Here is a 20,987-nt window from a genome sequence, read left to right on the forward strand (position 1 = left end):
GATGTCCTATCGCTAAATGGGTGAGTTGCATTACATCACAGCTGGCAGTTGACCAAGTCTGCAGAAATCTAATGGCATGCAGAGGAGGGCTGCACCTGACAGTATTTACAATGATGTCAGGGTATTATGAGGTAATGTTTAAAGAAGAATACAGTCGTGATAGCTGTGGTATTTTACACTGCCTGTCATTCCACCCTACGGCATTAAAACTCACCAACTAGTTTGGAGTGCAGAGGGACTAAAACGTTGTCCTACTGCACGATACGAAGGCGGCTTTCTTTACATTCACCAGCTGTACCATACATTGGATTGTGCTACATTCTCTTCCTTTTCTTTCATTTGACTGAGTGACGAGGTACCTATGTACAGTATGCGAGTTTGGACTTTTTGAGGAAATGCTGTATTTATATTCTGCTCTTTCACCTACACTGAGATTTAAATGCAGTGTTATGACCTTGTTATGAAGGTAGGGCTGGCTTGGACATAAGCTAAGGACAGATAGTGAACTGAGGATATTGAAGATGGAACTGTCAAATGTGATGTAATGAAGGACACCCCCAAAAAGATTCAGGGACGAAGAGAAGGAGGACAGCAAGCGGATTGGTGTAACAGTAGAAGAGGTGATTGTTAGGTTGAGATGGAGGATTTGTAAATACTGAAGGTAGTAACAGACAGGAGAGGAGGAGGAGAAATAGAGTTTTATCATACTACAACACATATATACAGAATACCCTTAAGTGTGTTTCATAATGAAAGGTATGGTCAAATAAATGTGACTAAAATTGTCTTAAAGCAGAAGCAGATAATGCTTTACATTCTGTTTAGCTAATGTTTTAAAGAGAAAAAGGCTGAAATAACCTAAAGTTTTCTTTCCATTCAGGTGATTCGTCGTAAAAATGAGACAGAGAAGCTTCTTTGCCTGGTGCGTCAGCGTCAAGGTCATCACTGTGACAACGCCGTCATCATCATCCTCATCATGGCCTGGGAAGGTGTTCCCAGACTCCTGGCTGACAAGCTGTACAGGGAGCTAAGTGACACCCTCACCAGATATGGCAACCCCACCAGCCGCCGTTGTGGCCTGAACGATGAGTGAGTCTGTTTTCAAGTTTTATTTTTCAATATAAGGATAAACTAGAAAGCTGCACAGAATTCTATTAAAGTTTTCAAGCATGTTATGTGTTAGTATGCACCTAAGTATTTGTTCATATATTTTATCAGATTTTGTTGGGGAAAAGAGATGTTCTCTGAATGTTGCAATCATGAGTTTTTCTTATGTGAGGAAAAACGTGGGTGACAAAAAAGGTAGAAGGTTTGATACCAGGCTACCAGTCTTCATGCCAAAGTGTCACTGGGTGTAGTGCCAGTTATGTCTACCCTGAGAGGTCCAAAAGTTTTGTGCTGAATATAACCCTGGATTAATTGCGAGGGTTGTGTAAGGAGTGACATCTAGTGTAAGTTAGTGCCAAATCCCCACATGCAGTTTATCCACTGTGGTGATCCTTAAAGAAGAGAGCAGGTGAGGGACACAAGAAGGAACACCAACATCCTAACTCTGCTGACTTTCATTTCTGCTTGTTGTTGCTGAAAGGCAGCATGTGCAAATGCCAGAACATTCCTGTTGATCATGGTTTTCTCTGAGTTTAGGAAATTTATTGCAGGAACACAATAACAAAAATGTCACTGTTCTTTTATCCCAGGACTATGCAGACAAATAATAATGTAGCTTGAGTAGAACTACATTGGTTACTTTTACTCCTACCATTCATTCATTTATTGATTTATTCAGAAAGATGGAGCTAACCTCAGCTGTCAGTGGGCGAGGGTGGGATACACCGTGGAGAGTCATAGCTGGACGACATAAAGAAACAAACAACCCAGGGCTGGTTTTGAGTTGAAAAAGACAAAGTCAATGAAAAAAGGCAGATTTGGGAGCACTGGTTCAGAGAAAACTGGTCCAATTGTTTTCCTGCACTGCAATTTTGTGCAGAATATATGCTGTCCTGAAAAGTGTAAATTACATCATCAAATCAAAATCACACTGCCACTGCCAGTTCTGTTTTTAAGGTTTTGAGTTGAGTGTTTTTATTTGAAAACTCTTTAAGTTTGAATCAAATGAAAGACTATTTGACAATACAAATATTATGTTCCAGCACTAAAAAAGTGTGGGCAGTACGTGCCACTTGGAAAACATTGTCTGTGTGTATTGAGCACTTACAGCTAACATAACCATAATTATGACCTGTATCTGCATTTTTTATTTTGTTGATTAAAAGCAGAGGAGCTGTCACAAGCCTTGCCCCAAAGAAGGTGTCAAATTGCTTTAATAGTTCATTAAAATGCTTTTTGGCACATATTTATTATATATTGTGTATAACATAAACATACAAAAGAACAACATGTTGTTTTTACAAATACTTTCCTCCCCTGCTCCAGATTCTACTACTTGTTTCTGTGATTAAAAGAGACTATAAATCTATGAAAATGTGCTCTAAGCTTCAGATATCCTGATATTTGGCTTCAGTAACACATGTAAGATGTGTCCATGCTTATTAGCCACACACCATTTCAATTATACTCACTGTCTCCCCCTGCAGTCGCACTTGTGCATGTCAAGGCAAAGATGAGAGCTGTGGCGCTTCCTTCTCCTTTGGCTGCTCCTGGAGCATGTACTTCAACGGCTGCAAGTACGCTCGAAGTAAAATGCCACGCAAGTTCAAACTTCAAGGAGAGCACCCTGAAGAGGTACCTGTTCTACTTTTATAATGATATGAGTTAACCCTTGTGCGATCCTTCACATTTTTATACACACCGTTTGTCCTTGCAATGATTTTCATTTTGTCCCAGAATATGGGTATTAATGAATATGAGGAAACGTTGGCACAACTTGTACGCAGTATGTTCCAGTACACAGTACAGGAACATGCATACGCAGGCATACTCATGCACGCACACACACACACACATACACAAAGACATATTGGGTCCAAAGGACTTTACAAGGGTTAAATAATGCGTTGACGTCACCAGCTAATAAGAAGCTTGGTGGTTGGGTTCTGATATAAGGATATTTTCTTCCTTTTTTCTTCAGGAGGAGAAACTCAGGGATAACTTTCAAAATTTGGCAACCATGGTGGCTCCTTTGTACAAACAGTTGGCCCCGCAGGCATACACTAATCAGGTTTGTTTCACTGGCAGATGACTACTCAAGACACTACTTGAAATTTTGGATTGTACTGGGTTGTGATGTTCGCTCACAGGATATTTTGACACATCATTTTCTCCTGTATTTTGCTGTTTCCTTCAGTGTGTGTCAGAAGCCAAAGCTCCAGATTGCAGGCTTGGTTTAAAGGAAGGACGGCCGTTCTCTGGAGTCACTGCATGCATGGACTTCTGTGCCCACGCTCATAAAGACCAGCACAACCTTCATAATGGCTGCACAGTGGTAAAGTCTCTCTTGTGATCTTTAATGTGTGTTTGGGGGCTCATTTCGAGCATATTTAGATTTATTATTAAAGGAGCTCTGCCCTAGAAAACAGGTGAGATCTGAAGCTTAGAATGTTAAGGTTTCTAATCTCGATAGATGTATCAATGTCCAATACCGATACTTGTTCCAAGTACATCACATTTGTTTGGTTGAAATTTTAATAATTTTTCAAGGACTTATGATTGGCAGGAATAAATGAAGGTCAACAGGAGCAGGTGCAGTTGGAGATGGAGATGGTTTTGACATGTGTTAAGGAGAGATAGTAACTATATTGAATGAAGGATGGTGGAGATGGAGTTGCCAGGAAAAAGAAGAGGAAGAGCTCAGAGGAGATTTGTGGATATTGTAAAAAAGCAGATGATACAAATCTGCTCCAATGTGGCGTCCCCTGAAGGGAACAGCCGAAAGAAGATGTTTTCTGTGTTTGTTTTAAACATTTAATTTAAATTTCATCACATCTTTTCTTCTTTAGGTGTGTACTTTGACGAAGGAGGATAATCGTCACGTGGGTGTGATCCCTGACGACGAGCAGCTTCACGTCCTGCCTCTGTACAAGATCGCAAGAACTGATGAGTTTGGCAGTGAGGAGAATCAAAAACTCAAGATGCAGACAGGAGCTATCCAGGTTCTTCAAGCTTTCCGTCGGGAAGTTCGGACGCTGCCTGAGCCTGCCAAGTCTTGCCGACAGCGCCGGCTAGAGGCCAAGAAAGCTGCCTCTGAAAAGAAGAAAAATAAACTCCTGCAGCAGACAGGGGAGACTCCAGAAAAAACAGTTGTGAAGACTGAGGTCTGCGGTTCACCACAGCCCGGAGGCAATGGAGGTGGGTTAGGGTGTTGTTCTTGTGTATTTGTGTCCAGACTGTAGGACATATTACTGGACACGAATGACATTTCCCGGTTCCCGGAAAATGTTAATGCAAGTTATAACATTTGTTCACTTAATACAGGTGAAACAGTCTATAGGATTTGCCGTTGTGGTTCCATGCTCTCTGTGCTTATGCTTTCTCTTCCACTGGGGCAGTAGTGGCTTAGTGGTTAAGGAAGTGGACTTGTCAGGTTCAAGTCCACCATCTGCCAAGTTACCACTGAGGTGCTCTGAGCATGACACCGTCCCCACTCACTGCTCCCTGGTCCTTAAAGCTGACCACTGTTCACTTTGGTGATGGGTTAAAGGCAGAGGTCACATTTCCTTCACTTTCCTTTCCTCTACTTCCATGATTTTTCTCAGCATCTTCAATTTTTTTTCTACTGTTAAAAGAGTACAATGTTTTCTAATTTAAACCAGTTTATCTGTAGTTATTATCCTCCCTTAAAATCAGCATTTATGTTAGTGAAAAAAAACCCATAATCTAATTAACTCATCACTACTTCCTAACTATTCAGAAACGAGAGAAAATTTCAGATATAAGACATTTATTTACCTTTTAGTATTTCGCTATGAAAATCTTTGGTTGTGTCTAATAATGCTAGCTAACAATGAAATGTCTTTTACGTTATTTGAGAGGTGCAGTCTCTAATTTGACTTTCTTCTGTTGCAGCAGTTATTAAACAGGAGATGAAGCCCGCTGTCAAAAAGGAACCCTTCAATGGATCACAGGACGGTTACCCTGTGCAGGCAGCAGACCCTTTCAACAACATGTATCCACATCCTGCCTACTATGCAAGGGGAGGCCTTCCCCACACTGGCCAGCCCTCTGCTCCAGATCCAGTTAATGGCTACCATCCACCTTCCAATCTTTCAACAATGCACTATGGCTACTACAACTACGCCCCCAATGCACTTTTTCCCCATAAGCAGAGGACCTACGAGGGTCGACACTCCTCTAAGGCCAAAGCTGGTAGTAAGGGTGTCCAGGAAGAAATGAAGCCTGATATTCGGAGCCTTCAGTCCCAACTACATCAGCATTATCCTGGCAAACCAGAGCAAACAAACCAACCAAATCCCAGCTCCTACGGCCAATCTGCAGATTACAGCCAGACCCGTCCATCTTCAGTCTCCTCTGAGACGTCCAACAGAGGCACCCCTATAATCAAACAGGAGCCCATGGATGTGCCAGTGTATGAAGGGGCATTGCCAATTCGAGCTGGCTCAAACACACTAGGCAACCTGCAGCCTGATACCTGGCCAGGGCAGAAGATCAATGGAAGTATTGGTTCCACAAACTGGGACAGCCATCACAACCATAAACAGAGTAATGAAGTGTCAACGTTAAACCTGGATAAACAGCAGTTCCACCAAATCCAGCATATTCAGCAGCAGAGGCAGCAGCAGTCTCCTTTCCCCCAGCAGTGGACGTCCCACCCTGGTTCCAACACCAGGGCTTCTCCAGCCCCATCACCATCTCTTCAGGTACCTTCATCTCCATCTCCGGCCCCACACCCAGGCACACCGCTCCCAGGTAGCATGTACCAAGGCTCCCCACGTCCCGTGACGCCACGTCCAAATACCCCCGGTACACCGCAACCTGTGAATTCTCACTCAGGCTCAGTTACACCACAGCCAAGAACGCCAGGACCAGTGACACCCCGCCAATGGCCCAGTCCTGCACCTAGTCCTCAACCCAATCCATGGGCTATGGGCCCTGCTGCGTACAGCCCTGGTATGAAGCACATCAACCCCGCTGGAGTTTACCCCGACAAAATATGGTCCAAGACTGGGGAGAGCCGGTGTTCCACTCCACTGGGCCTGCAGGAGAAGGCCTGGAAGTCATGTGGAGGTTCAGTGGCAGGCAGCACTCCGTCTCCTGCACCTGAGGGCCGCCTCTTCCCTGATGCCCTGCAGCAGTCAGATCAAGCATGCTGGGAGACAAGACCGGCTGACGTTGACGTGGAGTGCACCAAAGGTCGAGGAGACGATGACGAGGTGTTTTCTGACAGCGAGCACAACTTCCTCGATCCTAATATTGGGGGAGTCGCTGTAGCACCAGCTCATGGTTCAATACTAATCGAATGTGCCCGTCGCGAACTCCACGCCACCACACCACTCAAAAGGCCTGATCGCTCTCACCCCACACGCATCTCACTGGTCTTTTACCAACATAAAAACCTCAACCAGCCCATGCACGGTCTGGCTCTGTGGGAGGCCAAAATGAAGATCCTGGCAGAGCGAGCGCAGCAGCGGCAGCAGGAAGCAGCTCTCCTTGGCCTTTCCCAGGAAGAAATCAAAGCCCTCAGCAAGAAACGCAAGTGGGGAGCTACCACAGCAGGTGCTAGTCCAGGACCTGGACAATCTAAAGAAAAGAGAGAGGGGCCAGTGACACGGTTAGCGCCCACATTACACACCACCTCCATGGTTACAATGTGTCCCTATGCCTTTACCCACCTCACTGGGCCCTACAGCTGCAATGCGTAAGGTCAGACAGACGCAGACTGACTGACTCACAGCTACACAGTGGTGCAGTGAAGGGCTGAGAGAGTGAAGGCTCTCCAATTTCTCACAGTCTGGCATCTCTCCATCGTGTCCCCTCTCTACAAACATAAATGGGGGGGGGGGGTATCTTTGTTGTTTTACCTCATGTCAGGCAGTGGTTTGGGCTTCAGACCAACTGCTTGTGGTGCTTTTCCTCTCTCTTCCCTCAAGAGGAACTCCATAACTTTTTTTCTTGTTTATAGAAGTTTAATGGTTCTAATTATTGCTATTATTATCAATATTAATATGATTGATATTGTTACTGTCAATGTTGGTATTACAGGTATTATTATAATGAAGACATGTTTGTTTTTATTATTGCTGTTTTCATTAATGTTATTAATGATGTTTTTTTTTTTTAGTTGCTTTAAAATAATTTTTCTTTTTTTTTTTTTTAAAGCAATCAGTCTGAATCAGTCAGACTCAAACGATTTATTTTTCCATGTCTGGAAAATGCTTACCCTGTTATTTTTGTCTTGTTTTCCTTAACAGTTTTATAAGAGGAGGAGTTATCACCCCACTTGCAAGACAGCAATTTAAATTAATACTAAACATAATATTGCCTTTCTATTGTCATTTCAGAAAGACATTTTTGACACTTTCAGATTTATATTGGATTCTAAAATAATTGATTTGGTTAATTTTCCAATGTTTGGCAATTGTCAGGACATAATATTGGCACTTTAACAGTTCCGCTGCTTTAATTATTATACATACTGTGGACCAAATGGTCAGATACAGCCACAAAACTTACAGTATGTTGTATATATTGGTGAAATAATGGTGGCACAAACCACCTTTTTTAAAATGTCACTAAAGGCACTGAATTCCCAACCCAACAAAAACATTGGTGCTGTTCTTGTCTGTAGCTGATGTCTCCTCTTCATTATCTGCACCCTCCAGCTTTTAAAAGGTGCTTGTCGTTCAGCTCTAATCGATTATCATTCCATCCTTGTTCATAGCACTTGATGCTGTACTTCGTTCTGGTGCTTTAGCTCTGATCTGGCTCACATTTTGCATTTTGAGGGGTATGATTAGGACACTTTGTAACATGCAAAGTAAATGTTTTACTAATGCATCGTTTTTCACAGAAAGAAAACAATAAGTCATACTGTTTGCAAAAGCCTTTTGAGCCAGCTAAGCATTTTATCACACAGATACAACAGGTGGCACTATTTTTCTTCCTATCGCGTTCAAATAGGTGTGGGTACTTGTCAGTGTAAACTCTAGTGGGCTGCCATTACAAAACATACAGTACAAGCACTTGAGCTCCACTCAGTAGCAAGATGAGCCTTGCCTTGCTGCCTTGACTAACTATGGCCAGCAGAGGGGAGTCTCACACTCTTTTTGCTGACCGTCCAGCAAAGCAGCTTAAGGTGAAGCTGGTTTTTTTTTTTTTTTTTTTTTTTTTTGTCCCACTGAGGCACAAACACGATCCCAGTCTCTGGACAGACCCCTCGCAGTCTAATGCTGGCTCAGAACAGAAGAAAACAGTGTTGGGATAGCAGCTCTTGTCAGTGCTTCTGGACACACTCTGGTGCTCTCCTACAACACTTGATTTCTCCACCAAGGTCGACTTCTTCCTCTCTGCCTGGTGCTGTCATCATTTTGAAAGCAGAGGTAGATGTTGGCCTTCTGCAGGCACCATGTCTTCACAGAACCAGCCAATCAGAGTGAGTGCAGCTCTTGACCTTGGGCCTAAGCCTGGTTCCTTTTGTAGTCTCACTGCAGCTCATCGCGGCAACATTGTTTTTGTCTTACTCATGACAAAAGAACACTGTACAGGGCAGAGAAAGCACAGTCGTTCATGCTGTCCTCGACTCAGAGAGAACAACAGTCCTGAAAGTAAAAAGTGAACAATCACTGCAGCCTCTAGGTCACCAATTCATCAAGTACAAGAATCCATTACTGTGTGTCTCTGTGTATGTGTGTGAGAAAGATTAACAGAACACATGGGCAGAGAGAGAGTGAGTGAGAGACAAACCAAAGAGAGAGAATTTGACTAACCTAATTAATCAAAAACTTGAGCGGCTGTCAGAACTCGACACGGACTGGATGCTCTGTGGTTATTATGGGTCAACACTGTAGATCATATATAAGAAATGGAGGTAGAAAGCCCAGATCCCAATCTGTAAAAACCTGCTGGTTTTAAATTGAGCTCCCCATAAATGGAAATCTGACGGGGGAAAAAAATCAGACAACTTTATTTCGTTTCGTCTGATCCAATTTAGAGGAAATGTTTGATAAAGTCTGAGGTTCAAACGAACAATAAACATTTATCTTCTGTTTACTTTTTCATGGTTTATGGACCAGATCTAATTGATATTGATATTATATGAAGCCCTGGAACAAGCAGTTGAGTCTATGTACTATAGAGTGTGTGTTTTTGTGGAATGAGAATCATCCTGATAATCTTCAGACCCAGACTGACAGGACACTGGTGGTCTGTTGAATGGAACGTCACTAATTACTATACTACTATATTTCCATTTCTTACATACAGTCTTTGGTAAGGACCCTGGTCATCTGTGAAAGACCCTGTTCTGCTGGGTCTCCAGCTCTTTACCTCACGCTGTAGAGACACTGGTCACAACCTCACACTTGCTACTGAGGGCAGAGAATCATGCGTTTGTCCCTTTGTGTTCTCTAAGATCTCCTCACTTGTTTTAACCTGCTTTCTTCTTTTTGTTTGTTTGGTTTTAAACCTCTTATTTATTATTATGTGTAGATGATAATGATGATTGTCTTTAATGTTTTGGGGTTTTTTTTTCATGTTTTTATATAGCTAATACAAATTGTATATACAGAAGAAAAAGATTTATAAAAGCACTTTCAATCTTGATTTTAATGATAAAAAAAGAGAAAGAGCCGAATATTGACAACTTGAAGTTTAGGTTTGTTTTTGTTTGTTTGTTTTTTTTATTTTCTCAAGAGAGAGATGAAAATGTAAATATTAAAATTATTTAGGTAAGATTATTTATCTGGTAAGGATAAAAACTAGACCTGGAATGACATGAGGGTCGGGGAGGGGGCAGGGTTATGTAAAAGCTCATTACACCCCTAAACAACAGTAGACAACAGGCAGACCTGTGTGTTGTGTGTAAATGTGTGTTTAGAAACACTGCTGTTTGACTTTCTTAAGTACTGTACCCCAATGTCAGCATGTAGTAACATGTACTGACCTACACTCTAGATTTACAGACAAGTTATAGTCATGTGCCCCACTGATTTGAGACTTCGACCAAAAACCTCCACAAAAACATTGACGACTTTCACAGGACATATGTGCAGACCGTCAGTATGATACATGTCAACAGTCCATATAGCGGAATCAGTATAAGTGGTAATGTACAACTATTTCAAAGCAGTAGAATATTGGCATTTTTGGAATTGGCATTGGAATTGTTCTATTAGTTTCTATTAGCAACCCAAAAAATGGGGTTACTGTTTTACAACCTAAACAGTTTTTATTTAGTCACTTGTGTAGTAATTTGACTTTTTCATAAGGTTTGGCAAAATGTTTTAGTTTTAGTTTTTAGCCTTAGTGCCCTCTTTTGGCAATGAGTGGTTTTGCACCTAAAGCCTAGGTTGAAAAACAGGATTGAGTTAACATCCCTCTTCTATACACACACACTATCAATGTGGCCGTCTTACTGCATACCAGATGTGGGCGACTACTGTCATGTACTTCATTGCGATTGTTGGTGAAAATGTGTAAAGTCTGGCCATGCTGGTGGTTATCAGCGTAAAGTGCTGTTGAAGTCATTTTTACCTTTTTTTTTTACCCTTGATGCAAAGTTGCAGTGTTTTAGATTTGAGTGGTCTGTCCTTTCAAACCAGATAATGTTCTTTTCCTTTTCAAGCAACACGGTGTACAGCCAAAGGGTTATTCTTATTACAGTCACCCTTTTAAAGTGACATGTTCGGAATATTAGCGAAGTCGCTTCATTTGTGCTAGAGTGAAAGGGCTGAAGGCTGTGATCTTACTAATTACTAATCTTTTTTTAGCCAGATCACTCATTAGATCAGACTTCTAACCAACCTGTGTGACCAACCCTGACACCATGGTTCCTGCAGTAGTGTGAATCAAATCATGTCAACCTCGGTGAGCTAAACAGTTGAAGTAATAATTACACTCATTGTGATGAATGGTTAAATTGGTGCAGCAGCTGAAAACCTGGCTCCTTTAATTACATACATAACCATTGTACACACACGCTTACTAAGTGCTAGAGACTTCACAGTTGTTAATTAAAACAGAGTTTTTAGTAAGCTGGTGCTACTACTTTGCTGTTTCTTGCATTCACTGTGTGTGAAATAAGACATTCAGAAAAAAAGAAAAAAAAATTACAAATGTTTTCGGTGCTCCTTGAATGTTAAGTAAAGTAAATTTTTAATGAGAGCAGTTTCTTGGAGAGGCAAACTGCCTGGTGCTGATTTTGTTCTAACGCTAAAAATTTGCTTCTTTTTTTTTTTCAAACTCATCTCGCCCAAAGTGTGGGGGTGCTCAAACAGCTAGATACACTCTTTAAAAACTTTTCTTACATTATACTTGAAGTGAGTTCAAATAGGATGAGCTATATTTAGTAGTTATTATAAAGACTGTTAATCTGAAAACACACATCTGGTATGTTTTATGTTCATGTTAACAGATGTTTGAACAACACACACACTGATAGTGATTGTATACCGCCTTCACCCTCCTCCTGATATGCACTTCCTTTCCTCCAACCCCCACTTTATACTTTAGATTTTGTCTGTCACTCACAAAACAAAGTTATCCAAAAAGCCCCAACTGTAGAACTAATGTAACATAAGTTATAACGTTCCAAATTTAAAATGTGAGCCTGGACTGTGAGCCTTTTAAAGAAAGAAATACAAGAAAAGGAAACACAACTGGCAGCTACATTTGGTTGGGAGTTTCGGGGATTCTTCAAGGTTCTCTATTTTTCACGTCGAGGATGCAGTATGTATAAAAGTGTTCTTTTTGGGGTTTTTTGTTTTGTTTTTTTTTTGGGTTTTTTTGTTTTTGTTTTTTTGTTCAGTCTCTCTCTTTGTAACTGTATGGTGTATTATGTGAATACATAGTGTACGTGGTGAAAACCCACAATATTGTTTTACGTTGCGCGATAAATAAAAACATTGAAATGAACACGGCCTTTGTCTTTTTTCAAATCAGCTTGAACGACATTCGCATCCGTTACGTTTACAGGACTCAGGAAACAGACAGTGCATTTCATAGCAGTGCAGCATGAGACAAGGATCAACATCAGAACGTTTATTCATAGGGTCCAAAACATAAATACACTTGCAGAAATTAAACAAAGGGCAGGAATTTCTTCAACCTAACTCAGGAACACAAAAACAAAGCAACAGCAGGAACATACGGAAGCGTATTGCTGCCACACTGAGAAAAAAATGGCTCAGTTTCACGTAATTACGTGATAAGGTTTATGTTATTTCGTTATAAGTTTTACGTTATTACGTGATAACCACCTTACAGTGGTCCCTCTCTACATCGCGGTTCTACTTTCGCTCCCTTCCTCCCCGGATTTTTTAATCCAATCTTTAAACATTAAAATGTTTTAGTTTAAGTGGTGCTTTGGCCCAGAGGCAATGTCTCTGTCATTGGTGTGTATTTAGTTTTTTAATTTTTAATTTAATTTTAGTTAAGCTTAACTTTACTGGTTCACTGTTGTGTTTATTTGTTGGTTGTTGATTGAATTTTTTCAAAACTATTTTGAAAGAAACTTTTTGTTTTCTTGCACTTTAGCCGAACATTTACTAATCCTTTATCGTCTAATTACTGTCACTATATTAGAAGAAAAATCACCATTACACAAAAATGTCTCAAAAAATATATGAAAACAATATACTTCTAGTTACTTCTTCTATTTGCATTGTACTCATGGTTGACATACTCGGTACAAAACCTGTTTTGTTGAACACAACGTCGCTGATATAGTAGCAGGAATCGAAAAAAGATACAAATCTTTTCAACAGCTTCCAATTCAAGTTTTTAAAACCCATCTTTTGCCATCAAGTGATATCTATTCCACCTGTCACTGTTGTACAGATGAACTGCGACACATTATTTGTAAATAAATGGCAATTATCAGACCAATTAGTGAAATTAGGGATTTTCTATAGCCGTGATGTTCCACACACAATCACTGGTCCACATTGTGATGCTGATTATGTTACACCACAGTGCTAATAATCTGATGGCTTGGTTTAAGCACCATTTAACAGAAGCATTTTTTAAATCAGAAAACATCACTCTCACTTCTCTGTAGTCTCTTAAAGAGTCCCTGGTTAGAGAAACAACTGCAGCACAGTGCAGCGCAGCAGTGAAGCACAAGAGAAAAGTACATTCCTGCATAAAAAACAAAGGCACAGATTAAAGATAAAGTGGAAACAAAGGTTGAGCTGAGTGAGGTAAGGAACATGTTATTGCCCATATGTGCTCACTGTGCAGATCAGGTCACTTACTGTGAACCTCTTCTGCTGGTCACTGGTTTAATTTATGTTGCTGATTTTCTCTGTGTACCTCCTTGAAAATGTTGTTGTTATGGCAGCAGAGTGATTGCTCTCCCAACACTGTAATGAAAATTGCGACCACCCAGAAAGTCAGTTTGAGTCACTGAAGGGCTGGAGAGAGGTTCAGTAAGGAGTGTCTGCGCACAAGTTTTATTGAAAGATGTCAGCATTTCGATTTTTTTGCGAAATCTCTGAAAACAGAGAGAGGGACTTACTTGGAATAATAAAAAAAATGTACCAGAGGCTGAAAAATGTAAGTGGATGCCAACACTGTCTCTGATTCAGTTACAGGAAGAGACAGGAAGGGTTAAAGGAAGCGTCCAAATTTAAAACAACATACCACTGAGTTCCTTTATAGTCTGTGTGCAAGTGTTCCTAGAAGAACTCATGTCAACAGGGGATGTTTAGGTACAATTCAGAGTCCTGTAAACATTTAAATAATTGGGGAAAAAAGTATGGTTTTGAGGGAAAATTGAACCAAGAAGACTGCAAAGACCTTGTGCTTGCCATAAAAAAGAGGCAAAAGATAATAATAAAAAAAAAGAGAAGCTTGTGCTGAGTGCGGCTGAATGTTGGCTTAAACAAGATTGTGCAAGAAAAAATGGAATAGAACTAAAATAACTAAAAACAGAAGCAATGCGTCAAAACAAAAATCCACAATCTAACGAGAGAAAAAACAAAACTATGTATGTCAGACCTGAGGACAATGAAACAATAGCATCAAACATACATAAGAACCGAGAGTGTGCTGATAAAACGTCTCCACTTTTAGATGATGCTGAGATAAAAGGAGATATAACATGTGCTGATACAGCAACTCCACCTTCGGATAATCCCTCCCCTCCCTCCCAACCTATGTATCCAAATTTAAAACTGGTGGACGAACCAAAACAAGAGCCTACAAATTTAATAGCTGAAAATACCAGATCAAAGAAAACACTGAACCAAAACTGGAGCACATCATTAGGACGTGTTTTAAGCCCATCTCCAACAGAAATACCAAATTTTGATGATAACATTGCAGACGCCTTTCCCATAATACAAGTGGCTGATCCTGCACGAGATCCAAATGATCCAAAGGCACCACTCACTATAAAAGTAAATAGAACCTGGACAAAAGATGATGTGATGAAAGCAACCGCAGACGTTGCATCATATAAGCAGGACCCAGAGCAATGTTGTGCAGATATGCAACAGGTAATTAATTCTTACTGCCTGAATGGAGCTGAAATTCAGCAGGTTTTTCAGGCAGTAATAGGTAAAGACTGGGCTAGAGTTAAAGGTGATTGGAATCCAATGACAGGATATCCTCCGACACCACTTCAACCTGAAAGTGCAGAATTAAAAGAATAGAATACGGGGGGGTTTTCATAGAATTAATATTGCATTTAAAAGGACAGCAACTTTTACTAAAATTAGCCAACCTAGACAAAGAGACAACGAACTATTTGATGATTATCACACAAGAATGGAGATGGTGTTTAAACAAAACAGTGGAATAAATGATGATGGAGATCAAAATGGCCCTTATCATCAACAACTGAAAAATGCGTTACTGCAAGGGTTATTGCCAGAAACTAAGGGTTGGTTAGAAAAGAATAATGTTTCTTTGCCCACCCAATCCCTTACTGATTTTATAACATGGGCAAATCACGCTGAGAGAGTAGCAAAAAATAAGAAAAAAGCTTAAGCTACAGCAGGTACTTTTTTTAGAGTCAGAAAGTAATGAGGAAGTGTTTTATCAGGGAGACAGAGACAGAGATGTAAATCGTGGTAGAGGCCGAAGGAGAGGAGTTTTTAGAACTGGAAACATTGTGTTTATCATCCACAAAGTACGGGGCTTGTGGAAAGAACAAATGGAACAGTGAAATTAAGACTTAAAAAATGCATGGAAGAAACAAAACAATCATGGACTAAAGTCATAGACATGGTAAAACTTTATATGAGAATCACATCAAATGCTGAAACAGGATTGACACCTTTTGAAATAATATATGGATATGGTCTCCATATTTGGGCAAAGAAACCACTTCAGACCGGTTCTGTGTCCTTTCTCTATCTCCAAGTGTAACAGTCAGTACCATTCAGGGTTGCTCATATCATCCTGTGATGTAAACTATCAGCATGCACACCTGTCTTCAACACTTTCCCTTTTAGTACAGCACAATAACAGCATTCAATAACAGTATAAATTGATATGGAAACTTAATATAATGAATATATTGTAAAGATTGAATAAATGTATTTACAACATCTTAACACAGGATAAGAGATTTTGGCATTAATCAATGATAAACAGGAGGGAAATGTTGGAAGAATTTAATTTATTATCATTGCTTCATGTTGTACTGTTGCTTTAAGGAACTGTTTGCTTCTCATGTTATAATCTAGTGTGTTCAAGACTGATGGAGAAATTACCAGACACAGCCACACCCACATTCACAGCCACCTTCTTACTCCATACCCATTCATATACTCACATACGATCAAATGATATTAGTGATGGGAAGACCGACTCTTTTTATTGATTCGAATCTTTGACTCTCGAACAGTAAAATGAACGAGTCGTGAACGAATCTTGAACTAATTTCATTCGTTTCACAGCAGGTGGCGCTTTATCCCTATTGTGGGCGTTGTAAAGAAGGCTGCGGTTCTCCGACACTAAATACTGAAGGCAACATGGTTTGCTTCCGCTGACAAAGTCTACAAAGTACAAAAAATGCCATAAGTAATTAAAACCATGTGAGAAGCTAAGCAAGAAAAAAACACCACAATGTGAAGATGAATGGGAGCAAAAGAGACCCGAGCTCTCTGTCACGTGACAAATTAAATGAATCTGCGAGAACGAAGCGAAAGATTAGTTCACGGCGAAAGATTAGTTCACGGCGAAAGATTAGTTCACAGAGAATGATTAGTTCACAGTGATTCGTTTGCAATGAAAGATTAGTTCATAGAGAGTGATTAGTTTGCAGAGTAATTAGATCGTAGTGAAAGATGAGTTCACAGTGAAAGATTAGTTCGCAGGGAGTGATTTGTTCGCAGTGAGTGATTTATTCGCAGAGTGTGATAGGTTCGCAGTGAGTGATTTGTGAGTGATTCGTGAGTTCAATATCAATAAATATTTAATATGACTCGATAGTCACAAGTCACGAATATTTCATATGACTCGGGAGTCACGACTCATATGAAAGATTCGTTCATTTTGAACGAATCACTCGCGAACGACACATCACTACATGATATGTAATCTGATACTTTTGTAAACTAAATAAAAGAGCAGAGGAAGGGTGCAGCAACTGGGAGTTGATGAGGACTCAACTATTTATTTCTCTTGATTTTTTTCTTCTACTGACATTCATTTAAATTTAAATTACTATCCATCCATTCATCCATCTTCGCTTCATCCGCTTATCTGTTACCGGGTCGCGGGGGCAGCAGTCTCCATGACCGCCACCCAAATCACACTGCACCGTACAACCCCCTTCCTGCAGGTGGTGAGTCCACTGGAAGGTACCAGCCACCCTAACTGGGATTCAAACTTGCCCAGGAGGTGAACCCTGAGGTTCCACACCAATGACAGAGACATTACATACTGTAATTTAGTTCCCACATTTTATTTAATGTAAACTTCTATTACATTTTTTATTTTTATTTTTTACTTTAGTCATTTTTTTTACAAGAGTTTCTTTTTCTCAGGCAGTGGGTAACTTATTGATAGTCCCTAAGTGAGTCCCTGGTGATGATAGATGGAGCGGGAGATTCTGTCATCGGGCAAATTATGCCTTTTTATACTGGGTGGAGGCAGGCTACTGCTGCTGCTGTTGACACTGCTGCTACACTTGCTGTTGCACCTGCTGCTGCTGGTTTCCATTCTCAGAAGTGTAGAGAAACATCAAGAAGGATCCAGAAAATTGTGGCAACTTCATCTGCTGCTTTTATCCTCCAACACTTGCACCGGACTTATTTTACAACGGCAGGTAAATCATTTCACAACAATTGAGGTGAGTCATTTTTTTCCATCTCTTCAGCCTCCGGTGCGTCCGCATGAGTTCTGAGAACTGACTCGCTTTTTTCTACAGTTTTTCTACAGTCTTTTCACATCTGCTCCAACAGCTGGAGCAGCTCTTGTACCTTAGGAGGAAAAGCGACTAGACAAAAATGTCTAGCCGCTTTCAGTAAATCTGAATGTGGAGAGGAAAGTTTTGAAAAAGTGTCTCTGCCTGTCTTAATTTTCAGTTAAAATCACTAAGGAGAAAAGACAGACATGTTAGGACGCATTAGTGACTCCACTGCACACACAATTGAATGTGATCTCTGCTTTTAACCCATCACCACAGTGTGCTGTGTGTGGGGACAGTGCCGTGCTCAGATAACCTCAATGGTAACTTGGCAGCTGATGAATTCGAACCTAAAACCTTGCAGACCCACGTCCGCTTCTTTAACCACTAAGCCTCCGCTGCCCAATTTTTTGCTGTGCTTTAAATTTGCTCTGAACAAGAATCAAAAGGGGTTAAATACTGTAAGGTAAAAAAAAAACAAACATTTTGCATCGACCTCAGGGTTAGTTCATCAAAAGGTGTAACTCTCTTAGAGCTCACTTAAATGCCAAATTCTTGTTATTACAGTATGGTTCTGCTATAGTACTGCTGATGCATGAGGTTCGGTACTGAAAAATAGGAACAACGGTTCGGTCTCTTTATAGCTACATTATATTCATATCAGTTAACGTGAACATTCTCCAAGTCACATTTCAGACCTGATTGTGGTCACTGTGGAAACTTACCACGAATGAGCCAAAATAATTGGCCACCCAAGGTTTACAGCATTGTCAAGTCATTAAGGACGCTCCTCTACTGTGCTTTGGCTCGTGTCTGACATGATTTAGTGTTTTTATGTGTCATGAGTCATTTTAGACATTGTGGGCTGTAGTTGTTATAGTTTCGTTGTTATCTTGATATATTTTTACCTCATGTGAATGACTCTTATCTTGGTCTTGTACTGTAAAAACTAATTCAAACCAGTTGTTTCAACCTAAAATTTTAACCAAGAACAGAGAGCTGCCTTAAAAGTTTGAGTTAGGTCAGCAATTTATTTTAGTTCTTCCAACAAGTTAGGTTATTGTAATAAAAAAGTGTTGTTTCAAGCTACTTCACTTTCCATTGCATGCCAACATAATTAGGTTATTATCTTTTATTTATTAATGACCCAATTTGAATACATCACTGTCTTAAATGCTGATAACAGTATTCATGTAAATGATTTCATATTATTTTTTTCATTTAAAATACCATGTAACCATACAAAAGGATTTAAATGCACTAACTGATACAAAATAAAGTTATTTATCCGACCTACTTAACTCTATTGTCTTAAACTATGTCTAATCAAAATAAAAATGACAACAGCTATAATCAAAACACAAGTTCATATATATAGAAAAGAAAATTACTGTTCATTATCCAAAAAAAAAAAAATTTGACAGTGTCAAACGGATATTCCGTTGGTTAACCTTGTTGTCCAGAACAAACATATATAAAACATATATTTTATTTTTTTCACCTATTTCATGCTAAACTATGTTTTAACTTCAATTATAAAAACTTATGATATTTTTATGTTGACATCAATAAATGCAAAATTACAATTTAGAGTTACTATGGTCGTGTGAGGGTCTTTTGTTTTTTATTTGGTCAAATATATTTTATTTCCACAATTATTTTGTGACTAAAGAACAATAAGACACTTCAATAACCTCTGCTATTTTAAAGCTTTGGCAACCAATACTGGATTGATTGTTTAAGAAAAAGATGAAAATGATTTCGGAAAAAAACCCCCCAGAAAATTCTTCTTCTTTTGTTACTTTTAGTAATGCTCGCTTCACTTGACCTTCATTCAGCGATGCTTCCTGGCTTCAGGGAATATAGACAGGTTCAATTGCAGGTTTTATTCATATTTTTACATACCAATGCAATGTATTTGTTCCATTTTGCACAACTTAAATGCATTTCACCGCTAATTTGTGAGTGATGTATTTAGTACAAAGCATTTCATTTATGTCATTTTGTATTTGCACCTTATACACAAGCGCTCTCCAGCAGGGGAGGAATTATTCTTAGTGGAAATGACCTTCTCATGTCAGAGGGCTGCAAACATGCTGGTTGTTGCACATTGTATTGGACAAGTAAGAGACCAGATGGAAGTCTTTCCTGGGTTAGTGTTGGCTGCGCTCCCTGTTTTCTTGGACATTGATCAGGACCATCTGCTGGGCAGGAAACACGTGTTAGATGATGGACCTTTCACTTACGTTTGTGCAGCGTGAACTTTATGTCCAGTCAGACATTAACTGAGTATGATAAACTGCTGCCATCCAATCAATGGCTGGCATTTTTGTTACACCTTAATGATGACCTTAACCTTGACTTTAATAATGTGCACAGACTGATGCTACATGTATGTGGGTGTGTTAAATGTCAGGCATGTGTTTGTAAGAATCTTCGGAAAAACACAAAATAAATTGTAATCTGTTTAAGGAACAGATTGCGTATTTTGTGAGCTGGTCCTGATTTCGTGTATAAGGTTTACCAAGGATGAGAGAGTTATCAAAAAAAGACCTTTCCCCTAGCAACAGGAACTATCAGAGAAGTACAATATAGTCATGTTCCACTGTTCTCTTCTGTGAGATAATTGTTTTTGGCCGGAGCAACAAGGTTTTTATTTTTATTCATATTGTTAGACTGATGTTTCTTAAGTCTTTAAACGACTGGAATACTGGATCAATTATTCTGTGGAACATATTGTGTTCATCTTGGACACGGGTCAAATTCAGGCCAGAGGGCCAAATTTGGCCTGCAGTGTAATTATATTTGGCCCACTAGATCATATGAAATCTGTACAGTGGAGCCCGTAGATACGACTTTAATCCGTACTACAAAAGCACTAATGGGTCGATCCACTTGTATCTATATTGAATTTTCCACATTATAAATAACTAAAAACCAATTTATTCGTTACAGCCCCCCACAAATATACTATTAACCCCCCCATCTAAATATCAAAAACATAGATATAAACAAATATATTGATAATATAAAATAATTATAATTAATAAAACATTTTATAATATTCTTATAAAAATGGGTAAAAAAAAACCCAGCGAGGGACAGTGAGGGAGACAGTGTTTGGGCAACTAAGCGTAAGAGAAGGATTGTGAGTGAGGAATCGATTTAGATAATAGAAAGAGAGAGAGAGAGAGAGAGAGAGAGAAATCTAGCGAAGGAAATACAACCAAGCGAGGGACTACCACTAAGCATAGGAGAAGGATTATATTGCTTCTCTGAAGAAAACATCCAGGGTTGTTTGGTTTTTCCTACTTTGGAACATTTTCTTGAAGTAGGCAACGCAAGTATCATTAAACAGACAGCATGACGCACAGAGACCGTCTGAGGCTTAAAGGAGGATCTCTCCTAGCCTCTCCATATGTCAGCCTTGACAACCTCAAGGCCCATAGATGTGCGGAGACCTAGTACCTTCTCGACAACTTACCGCATTCTCAAA

The 20,987-nt window shown here is 39.7% G+C and overlaps 1 protein-coding gene across 9 annotated transcripts in view; it reads left to right on the top strand.

Moving 5' to 3' along the window:
• tet3 (tet methylcytosine dioxygenase 3) overlaps positions 1 to 12,045 on the top strand; it is a 34,227-nt gene extending 22,182 nt beyond the window's left edge. For 8 of the 9 annotated variants that reach the window (XM_017043177.2, XM_008335733.3, XM_008335735.3 and 5 more), the window contains 7 exons: positions 1 to 20; positions 881 to 1,089; positions 2,595 to 2,742; positions 3,089 to 3,178; positions 3,305 to 3,442; positions 3,957 to 4,305; positions 5,023 to 12,045. The exon at positions 1 to 20 is cut by the window's left edge and continues 65 nt beyond it. In XM_017043177.2, coding sequence (XP_016898666.1) covers positions 1 to 20; positions 881 to 1,089; positions 2,595 to 2,742; positions 3,089 to 3,178; positions 3,305 to 3,442; positions 3,957 to 4,305; positions 5,023 to 6,836 — 2,768 coding nt within the window. In that variant the 3' untranslated portion in view covers positions 6,837 to 12,045. The remainder of the gene's footprint in view (positions 21 to 880; positions 1,090 to 2,594; positions 2,743 to 3,088; positions 3,179 to 3,304; positions 3,443 to 3,956; positions 4,306 to 5,022) is intronic. The other variant, XM_025053075.1, reaches the window with a different exon arrangement.
• Positions 12,046 to 20,987: the final 8,942 nt, after the last annotated feature.

Source organism: Cynoglossus semilaevis, chromosome Z, assembly GCF_000523025.1.
Source record: "Cynoglossus semilaevis isolate Cse_v1.0 chromosome Z, Cse_v1.0, whole genome shotgun sequence".
NCBI lineage: Eukaryota > Metazoa > Chordata > Actinopteri > Pleuronectiformes > Cynoglossidae > Cynoglossus > Cynoglossus semilaevis.